The following is a 10927-nucleotide window of genomic DNA, read 5'->3' as shown; positions in this document are numbered from 1 at the left end:
TTCACACTCCTACATGGTAGTCCGCCTCGCCGTCCGCCTCATTATGTAGGATTGTGAATGTGGTCGCGGACTACATGGAGTCCTACAAAGCCCAGGTAGGATGCCTCTTGGGTCCTACAAGTCCTACAAGCCCCGCCCACCGCTTGCAGTCCGCCGCGCAGGATTGTCCGTGGTATGACGTCCTGCGTAGCAGGACTGTCATGTAGCGAATTGGACCGTGAATGTTAATGAAAAACACGGGCTTAGCAGGTTTTATTAAAATATATAAAGGAACTCGCTGTGTATGTGATCAAAAATCACCAAAATAGCTATATTTTTTTAAGAAATAGCACATAACGGTATCGCAAGAGCACCGACACGAGGGCCTACCGCGAAAAACGAAAAGCGGAAAATTGTTATCTGGCTCTCTCACTAGATATTCTAGTTTATCGCAAGTGCGATAGAGAGGCAGATAGCAAAATTTCGATTTTCGTCTTTCGTGGTATTAGGTCCTCTGGTACGTAGGACTGCAATGTAGGAAGTGTGTAAGCTATATCCTACTCCGCAGTCCTGGAGGCGGACTGCATTGTAGGAGTGTGAATGGGGGGCTTTAAACTAGCTGTTTGTTGAAAAGTTTTCACAGATAATAAAATATGACATTGATGCATCAAGGCGGTTTGTTTACTAAGGGCCTACCGGGAAACGCGATTATCGAAATATTCGAAATTTAGTTAGTTTGTCAAAGGACTACTCATTTCAAATATGGACAGAGAGTATCATGGGTACTATCATGGAGACTGTATAAAGGAGCCAAATCTCTATGTATGAAAAGTGTCCATCAAAAAACAGTAATTAGGCGGCGCCACCATACACCGAAATACTACCAAAAACAACCTACGTAATTTGGTCGGGTCATTTGTTGCCTTATATGGTTCATGTTATACTCATGTCCCAGAGCCTAACTAGCGTCACCGGAGAGATTAGGAACTATTATTTAAAGCTTAACGCGGTCACTTTTACAACAATTCTGCAATAAGAGATTGCGATCCTTTCTATACCATCCACATAGGTACTATCTTTGTCTTACATTAGTACTAGAACCCAAAAGAAAAGGATGAGTATAGTTTTTTTTGTTCTTATTTACTGACAATTTGGTTTGACCAACTATATTTGCCTCTTTATCGCTCGAATACGAAAGAGTGATAGAGAGGTTAGATAACGAAATTCCGATTTTCTTGTTTCGCGGTAAACCCTCAGATTGTGATGGATTGTGGTAGTGGCGCCCCCTACGCAGAGTTTTGCGTAATATTCCCTATTAGATTTTTTTCATCCACAACACACAATTAAATTGATAATTTAATAAGACTGCGATAAATTGTCCCGTCTGGACACTGCTCTACAGTTTGCTCTACATTATTCTGAGCTACAGCGTTTTCGTACTTATCTTGAACAGACTTCGTATCCTGTCAAATTGACATCTCTGACAGATCTAACATAACCTCTATTGCATTTGCAGTGTACTTTATTTAGATTAATTATAATAAAAACCACTAGTTCTTAGACTACCTGGAACTGTTATAAAAAATTAAAAATGTTTAATTTTTCTATTTTAAGACAATTCTCAAGGTGCAAATTTATTCATTGAGTTATAATTTATGATCAAGTGTTGTATACTGTAATATTTTACCCTGAGTTATTTTTCAGATTGTCGATATGCCCTGCGGCTAAGGTACAACTAACTCGAAATATTTACACGACAACAGCCATTCAATTCAAAGTAACTGATTATTTATGGTAAGTTCTCAGTAGTAAGTAAGTCTTGAGTACCTGTGTTGGCTGTATGAGTCCTTTCATATATCTACAATAATACTAAAATTTGTATCATATTTCTCAAGTGCGGAACCAATGAAGAAAAAGAAAAAAATCGATCCAGCCATAGTCAAGGCGCGTGAAGAACGTCGCCGTAAAAAAATTGAAAAGCAGATCCGGAGGCTTGAGAAGAATGCAAGACAGCTCAAACCAATAGACGAGTTGGAAGTGCCATTACATCTCATGGATCAGATAAAGTAAGTGATAAAATTAATGTTTCGTTTTTGGAGTATAATGGAAGTCCACTTTAATACATTTTTGTTTAACCCTTAGGGTCCCCGGCAAGCTCGGTTCTCCATACAAACATAGTTACACTCTCTTTTTTAAAACGAGTAGCTAGTTTGCTCTGAAACTTTGTACTTACAATAGGATAAGGTATATCTATGTCTGTAATTAGTTTATGTAGCTTTCAGATTTTTATTATTTATTTATTTAAGCCTTTATTTTTCCTTAAATTGTTTTACATAGTAAAAGTTTTCTAATATTATTGTTTTTAATTTTACTATATTAAGGACCCCTGTCGGGTATAGGCCTCCTCCATATCTTTCCACCTTTCTCGGTCTTGCCTTGATTAGCCAATTTTCTGCTGCTGTGGCTATAATATCCTTGGACCACCTTGTTATGGGTTTTCCCGCTTTCCTTTTGCCGTGGGGTCCTGGCCACTTTGTGACTTTGTTGGTCCATCTGTCATCTGTCAGTCTTCCTATGTGGCCGGCCCATCTCCATTTATGTTTCAGCACAAACTCGAGGGCATCTATGATGTTTGTTTTGGATTGTATGTACTTGCTGTTAACCTTGTCCTTTAGTTTCATACTGTGAATGCTCCTTTCCATGGCTCTTTGGCAGGTTCTTATCTTTAATTTGTTCTTGTTTGTGTGCACCCAAGTTTGAGAACCGAACAAGCTTTCAGATACCACAGTTAAAAAAAATACAGCGTATTTAAGTTTTTCATACATTACTTGCTTTTGCTCTATTTCGTTTGTTTTATAAACTGGAGCTAAATAAACTAATTACAGACCTAAATATACATACCTCATGTCATTGTATGTGCATCAACCCGTTAAAAAATGAGAATGAGACTGTTGCCGGGGACTCTTAACTTTGTGCTTTTTTACAACTTTGGGAACAAATCAAATTATTTTTTTAAATATTTTTCATTTGTGTTTTTTTTAAGTAGTTACACTACTATACATAAATTATAAACTGAAATAGATGTCATATATGTATTAAAGAAAAAGTGACGAAGCATATGAAGCTAATGGTTCTGTCTGAATCCTGGTAAGTACGTTTATTTGTGTGCTAAACATGGTTATTTGCAGTGATATTTTTGTTTAAAAAAATTGTTAGAAATAATCAATTTGAAAGTAAACAAATGCAACCCTGTTCAAATTGAGAATGACCTAGATTTCACTGATGTCGGGAAGGCCTAGAGCAAGCCTCAAATTGGGACTAAGTTAATTTTGTCTGAGATTGGAGCCTTGATATTTTCATTAATGGTAAGTGGACTTGTTACTTTACCAACTTTCTTGTTTTTTTTCAGAAAGAGAAAGCGCCCAGAGCCAAAATTATCAGCAGAAGAAATAGAAGCTCGAGCTCTGCTTCAAAAGGACTGGGCCAGGTACAAACGTGAGGAGTACATTGCCACAGTTGCTCAAATTGATAGGATCATGGCATCTCAACGGAGGGCCCTGGATAAGCTGTATGAAGTCTCTGAGGACTTGTATGATGAAGCAATTATGGTGAGAACTGCATTTAGGACTAGTAAAATAAAAAAAATATATACTATCAGTGATGTGTTTTTTGGGTGTTGTTGATTAATATAGGCAAAGCAAAGTAAATTATAACATCAATTTAGTGGCATTTTAAATGTAGGAAAAATAGTGCCATGTAAAAAATCATCTTCCAGGGGTTGGTAACCTTTTAGCAGCCAAAGGCCACATAGTAGTTAACAAAGTTGAAGCGAGCTGCATTTTGTTTTATCGAAGTTGAAGCGGGCCGCATTTTGTTAATATTTGTGACTTTATCAGACATTGTCGTTTGTCATTATTACATACAAAATAGCCAGGGGGGCTCGCGGGCCGCAAGTGAGGTTCGCGGGCCGCCTGTTGCTGACCGCTGCTCTATTCTATTATTCTACGAGTATTAAGCCCATTTACTCTGAATGATACCTCTCGCGTCCTATGATTGTCCCTATGACAGTTCCAGTGTCTTTTGCCTGAGCTTAATTTAAAAAATAATTGATGAAATATGTTTGTTCATTGGGTTCTGTTGTGGGCCACTTGCCTCCATTTCAGGCCCGCTGTCAGTTTATGTTAGTTCTCTCATCTGGCTCCTTTGTCATTGTAGTGTAGTGTAGTGTCATAGTATTTTTATTGGAGAAATCTATAGTAATAATAAAGAGCCTATCCAAATTAACATGCTGTGTGTGTTCCTACACACAAAAACAAGAATAATAACCCATTACTGTGGTTATAACAATGATGCGGACCCCTAAGCTGTTCCGGTGTGTAAGCGATACAGCGCTATACACGTAAATAGCGATGTCCCGCTTTCACACTGGATAAACGTGTCTATCTAATATGAAGACCGACTTAAGGCCATATACGCCTGGGGCCCATGTCTCGAACGATATTAGACTAATGTTGTTCCACGAACTTGTCATGACAACCCATACAATTTGACAGTTCGTGGACTAATAATATTAGACTAATATCGTTCGAGAAATTGGCCCCTGGTGCTGTTACACTTGTAGTTCTGTAAAGTGTAAAAGACGCGTACAATTAATTTTCATATTTTTTTTTCCAGCCTGATCTGCAGCTCATACCGTACTCAGTGAAGGGGCCCGTGGCGACCCCGCCTATCAAGGGATACGACTCTCCCGACGGCGAGTACATCGACGTGTCTAAAAAATGGGATAATTAGTGGAAATGTTGTAATTTATTGTTAGATGTTAATAAAAATGTTGTTATAGGCACTTAGTTTTTTTTGCGTAGCCATACACAGAAAAAAAATAGTTCTCCAGCCAAGTAAATCCTCTTGTGTCAAGATATTTTGTGTTTCCTATATAAGGAAACAATAAAATTCTTGCGTCAAGATATAAAAGGTTTCAAATTTTATTATTTAAGGTAAAAAAATCAATACTTTATCCGAGCTATAAAAAGTTTTTTTTTTAAAAAGCTCAATATTCCCACCAAGAGCGTTTGCGTTTTGTTTTATGTATTGTATTTTTTGAAATTGAACCTAAGTGTCTTAGTGCAATACTTAAAGAACTTGTGTCAAGAAACTTTGTTTCTTGGGGTATAGACTCATAATTTCAATCGAGAATTGCATTTCTCCACGAAAACAAGAAAACGCATTGGCTTAAGAGTATGTTACTCAATGTAATTTTTTTATTTTTTCACACGAAGAGCCGAAATTTCTTAGCGTATGAAACCGGTAACTTAAGTCAAATCATAGTATTTTCTGAATTGAATCTTAAGTGTCTCAGGGCAATACTTAAAGAACTTGTGCCAAGAAACTTTGTTTCTTGGGGTTAGATACTCATAATTGAATTGAGAATTATATTTCTCCATGAAAACAAGAAAAAGCATTGGTTCAAGAGTACGTTACTCAATGTAAAATATGATATTATTTATATCTAGAGTAGAAATTTCTTAGCGCAAAGTTTAGTATGTTTTGAATAAAGAATTAATTTTCTTAAACCAAGATGATTTTCGTGATTCGTTGAAGATGTAATGTTTGTAGTTCTAAACTTTTCCATATTTTGAAGCGAGATACTACTGTTGCTTATGACAATTCAAAAGTTACTTGAGGTTAATAATTAGAATGTTTTAAATCAAAAGTTGTCCTCTTCATCAAAGATATTAATATTATTTCATGTAAAAGCTTGAATATTTTAATTAAGATATGTTTAACTGATAAACAAAACAGCTTTGTTCGAAATAGGCCATTGTTTATGATTAGTTTTAATAAATACATCATAAGTACGCTTGTTTGTTATTTAGGCATATAATGTCGGTTTTCCTTCAAGTACGTAATCATATGGCGTATTTCGATACAATACTGTTTTGTTTATCAGTAAAACATCTTGATAAAAAAATTCAAGCTTTTACATAAAATAATTATCCTTGATTAAGACAATATGTGATTTAATTAATTATAAACATTTATTTCAAGTAACTTCTGAATTGACGTAAGCAATATTAGTATCTCGCTCTAAAACATAGAAACAGTAGACTACAAAGAGATGTATCCACTTTTGGACCTTATTACAACGCAAAAAGTGGTTACATCTCTTTGTATTCAAATAAACAACAAACATTACATCTTCAACGAATTACAATAGTCATGTTGGTTTATAAAAAATAATCCTTTACATCAAAAATCTTGTCTACGTTAACATGACTCAAGGGCACACAAGGACAAACAAAAAACCCAGATTATAATGTTAACGTACACAACCTCTACCTACTTTTTTATTATTTTATGTAGGAAAAGTGGGTAACCCTAATAAATAATATCCAAAATAATTAACATGTATTTATTTATTAAAAGTCATAATATTATTTTGCCTCTATCAAGGTTGTACCTATTGCAATTTAAAAATTCACAACATAAAATTAAACTTCTAAAGTAACCCCCTCATTCATAAGTCTCTCAGGTCTCAATTACTTAATTTATGCTTTGTGTCGTTTTAATAAAGACAACTGTCGAAGTGAGAGATAAGGACAAAACATAAATTAACTAATTGAGGCAGGAAAGAAGTTTATAAGGGGGTAAGTATATTCAAGTAGGTACCTATTTAAGGTGAACCGGAATAATTGCGCCAGTTGAGGTAAATGCGTCTTTTTACAATTACAAGAAAATGTTATTTAAGTGTAAAGGAAATTAATTATACTAAAAGCGGTCTTTCATCGGTGCCTGAAATGGCCTAATTGTCGCCTTGGTAAAATTTCGTCGAAACCTATCCATCTTCTTGTAATTCTAAAAAGACTCACTTACCTCAACTGACGCATTTGTCCCAGTCGACCTTAACCATAAACAGCTGACAGAGTGACGCCATTTTAGCGAGCAAACTGCCGCGCGAGGATGGGTCGTTTGCTTCGCGCGGCAATTTCCTCGCGAGGTTGCTCCCTCTGTGCAGAAACCCCTAATTTTATAACTACAAAGTGTCATATTTAATTTAAAGTAATTTACTGTACGTATACTTAAATATGTATAGGGTGTTAGGCACCTGCCATATTAGGTCATATACTTAATCATCTAATACAACTATGTATTTATACAATGAAATGTACAATTTATTTATTTATTAAAAGTCTCATGAATATACATTTATTTTGCCTCATTAAGTTTGTACTTATTACAATTTAAAAATTCACAACATAAAATTAAACTTACAAAGTAACCATAAACGTCTCTCAGGCCTCAAATACTTAATTTAAATACTTAATCAGTAATCACCTAAAGGTTCGACCACACCGCTGCTTAAAAAACGGTGAGGGTACGGAATCGCAGTGACGCGTCGTAAGCGTAACGATTTTATCGCATGCCCTTGCCCTCTCTAAAGTAAACCAAGAGTTTTGACTAATTGGCCATTAATAATATACAAAGCACTACATACCTAATTAAAATTTGTATTTATATACGTGTATATGTGTTTGATGATAATGTCCACCAGTATATTGCGCTTCTTTGCATTGAGTATCTTAAATGACTTATAATAATTAAGCACACTATTGCCATGGGCCGATGTTTGCAACAATGTGTGCATATCAAACTCAGGCAGCGGGGGTAGACATTTATATCTTCGAAAATATTAGTGATGTCATTGAGTAATGAAAGACTTAAATTTGAGTCGTCTAATCCTAAGTTACTCTTGGGAGAATTGGCATCCTTATTCATGTCCATAGTAGTGTCTGTTGTTTCTGTTTCAGCAAAAGAATTCAGCAACTCGTGGTTGTGGGTTTACTCAGTTTACAGCTCAATTTACGGTGCATCTGCGTCACTTAAGAAGCGGCATGGTCGAACCTTGATACAACTATTTATACAATGAAATGTACAATCTTTCGCCAACTGAGCGGAGTGTCATAGGCAATTGGCTATGACAATCGGTCAGGGACACTAACTTACAGTTATAATGATCATAGTCTCGTTCGACCTGATAAGCTTTAAAATGGTTGCTATAACCATAAACTTGTATTTTTTTTGCAAGAAAATAATACCGAGTTCAAATCATTGTTTTTCACAAAAATGTTATTAACCATTAAAAAATCCGGGTTATCGTCTACGCAGTCAAAGAGCAATACACTATTTGTGTTGTAAATAATGCCGTTGATTTCATAAGTTGGAACTGAAAGATAATCATCCTCTAATGCTTTTGGAATGTTAAGACGGCTCGTTTTACCAACATTGATAGCGTCGTTAAAGCCAATTTTCGTTATATATCTTGAGCTGGTTTTCAATTCACACCGCAACGCGATTGAATAACACAAATTTTTGCGACATGTTATAGACTGGGCCACTCGTTTCAAATCTTTATGTTTAGCTTCGAATTTGAATGCAGAGTAAAAAATAGGTGGACCGCATTTTTTGATTACTGAAGGATAATGTAACAAGAAGTGATATTTCGGCTTCAAGTGAGTCTGGAATAATTGACAATACATTTCGTGATGTTCTTTGATAACTTCTTTTAAATTTTGTAAATGTTCTAAGGAAATTACTTGACTTGTTAACACATCAGTTATTTCTAGCAACATCAAATAGTATTTCCATATCTCATCGTTATCAGCGATCAGGTCACCAATTATATACCGAAAATTTCTTACTAAACATAGCATTTCGGAAGCTGACATAATGATTGATCCATTAGTTAAATGTTTGTTATTAATTGGCGGTGGATGATTATCTTCCGAACTGCTGTAATTAAAATACTTAATTCTCGAATTTAGTTGTTCTAGTGAAAAACTTTATGAAATTTTTTCTGGAGAAAAACGAAGGAGTTCTGCTACTAAAATTGACACATTAACTGCGAGTGGAGAAGAATTAATTGAAACTGAATGTTTAGGTTTGTGATAAATTCTTATTCAATATATTCTACTTAGGTATCTCTCGGGAGACTCCAATTTATTATTTTATTACTTACATTAGTTAAGAAAAAAAAAATGCAATGACTACAATATTTTGTATTATTTGTATTGTAAGTATGACAGGTTGATTTATAAAATGTGGTGTTTGTTTTCAGATGACGATGACGTTTTATGGTTGAATAATAATAACGAGCCTTGGGAAGATGTCATTAGCAAATGGAAGAAAACATTCAGACTGAGAAGGAGGCACACCAATTCATCTACAGTCCATGATTTTCTTGAAAATTGGAGCATTTTAAAAAGTGATAGAGGACATGTCCTGGTAAGTCCTTTATGCATTTTGAACTCAAACAAAACTGTTATCAACTGACTTCAAAATTTCAAAAGGAGGAGGAAATGTTTTTTATGTTTGTTACCGATTAAAAAAAAATGGTTCCAGATTAGGCCCATTTTATTGTTGAGCGTACCTTACCTACTGTCATTGACACGCTGGGCTGGGCTGACATGTTGAAGTCGGTTTTTTTTTTCATAAAATTATTTTCTCTTCTTCCTCGGTCCCTCACTGCTGAGGATTGCGACCATGTTATGCTCCATCTCCATAGTGTGTGAATTGGTTCTGAAGTTACTTAATAGTTAATAATTTTTTTTTTTAGATTAATTCCGATTTTGAAGAACTGTTCAAAGAAAAGTCGTTGAATTTCCATAAGAATTGGCATGACTTTTTTCAGAAGCTTCTTATAGCAAAGAAGGGCCAAAAAAAAAATAAAAATGCACTCTCTCTAATCGAAACATTGAGTGCCATAACAGATGAAGGTATGCGGTTCCCTTTACCTTTTCGTGTAATATTATTAGGTACATTATTAATATAACATCAGGTATTATAATTCTGAAAGAGTTTAAAGTTTGTATTGTAAGATGTATGATGTAAAGCTGTATGATGTACGAATGTATTGCCACATATCAGCTCCTTTAATATTAATAGTTTTCTCCAAATTCTAATTCTATATTTTGTTAATAGATAAAAGGATTCCGGTACAAATAAGCTTATTGGCGTACTTAATCCCTCCAAAAGGCAGACTTTCCAGAACTGTCAAATACTCATCGACGGAAGCAACTGAAGGCAGTTACCTATGTGTATTATCAAAGATAGATATAACTCCGTAATAGATAGATACAGTCTAAGGAAAAAACGTGCCTCGAAAATCAAGAAAATTTGATTCTCGTCCAGAGGGCGCTACTAGTTTTGGCCTACAGTCGTATAGATGGCGTTGACGGTTTCGTTTGTTATTTAACAATTTGAATTTCTAGTAATTTATCGTCTGCATTGCTACTGACATTGTAAGTTGACTGTGTTTCTTTTATGTCAGAATTATCTTTGTCGTGTTGAGTCGACGAAGACGCGGCATCTGATTGGCTCTGCGTGCCTTGTGATCTTAAGGTCACTACTTCATTCGTTTCATTACTGTCGAGCTTACGCTCTTTAAATAATTTGTGAAAACCAAACAAATGATCTTTCAGATTATATTTTGTATCATAAGTCCGGTTACAATTTTCTATAGGACAAACAAAATAATTCGTGATGCTATGAATTAATTCCAAGTGTAAAATATACCTTTTGAAGTTTTGGATGTCTAGCTTACATTTAGGACACAACATAATGACAGGTTTGCACGATTCTCAGCAATACAATGTGCTTGCTTATATAATATATCAATTTTAAAGAAGAAATATTTTAAAGCAGACCTGCTATTTCATGTTTAAAATTTCTACAACATGTGGAGGAACCCTATCATACTTGGTTACTATTCCGTAAACTTTCCTTTGTATTGTTAAATATAAATATTCAGAAGCATTTGGGTATCGCACATGAAATACATGATACATTTTAAATAGTAGGTCAAATGCTTTGCTTGCGCAATCGAATACATACTTTATGTCATCAATGACCATGTACAAACAGGTGAAATTATGTAAGCTGCCCTGTAGTAAGA

General features: G+C 34.9%; 1 protein-coding gene and 1 long non-coding RNA gene across 2 annotated transcripts; both read left to right on the top strand.

Annotated features, from left to right (window-relative positions):
- Positions 1–1471: 1471 nt before the first annotated feature.
- LOC134748455 (large ribosomal subunit protein mL40) lies at positions 1472–4809 on the top strand. Its single transcript, XM_063683252.1, has 5 exons — positions 1472–1605; positions 1684–1773; positions 1875–2045; positions 3389–3587; positions 4654–4809. The coding sequence occupies exons 1-5, from the start codon at positions 1571–1573 to the stop codon at positions 4768–4770; spliced, it is 612 nt and encodes a 203-aa protein (XP_063539322.1). The 5' UTR covers positions 1472–1570; the 3' UTR covers positions 4771–4809.
- A 4022-nt stretch (positions 4810–8831) lies between these two features.
- LOC134748193 (uncharacterized) lies at positions 8832–9690 on the top strand. Its single transcript, XR_010128396.1, has 3 exons — positions 8832–8914; positions 9092–9258; positions 9590–9690. It is a non-coding gene; the product is annotated as an uncharacterized LOC134748193 (long non-coding RNA).
- The last annotated feature ends 1237 nt before the right edge of the window (positions 9691–10927 follow it).

Source organism: Cydia strobilella, chromosome 16, assembly GCF_947568885.1.
Source record: "Cydia strobilella chromosome 16, ilCydStro3.1, whole genome shotgun sequence".
NCBI classification, from domain to species: Eukaryota; Metazoa; Arthropoda; class Insecta; order Lepidoptera; family Tortricidae; genus Cydia; species Cydia strobilella.
This window is presented reverse-complemented; position numbering and strand designations above follow the sequence as displayed.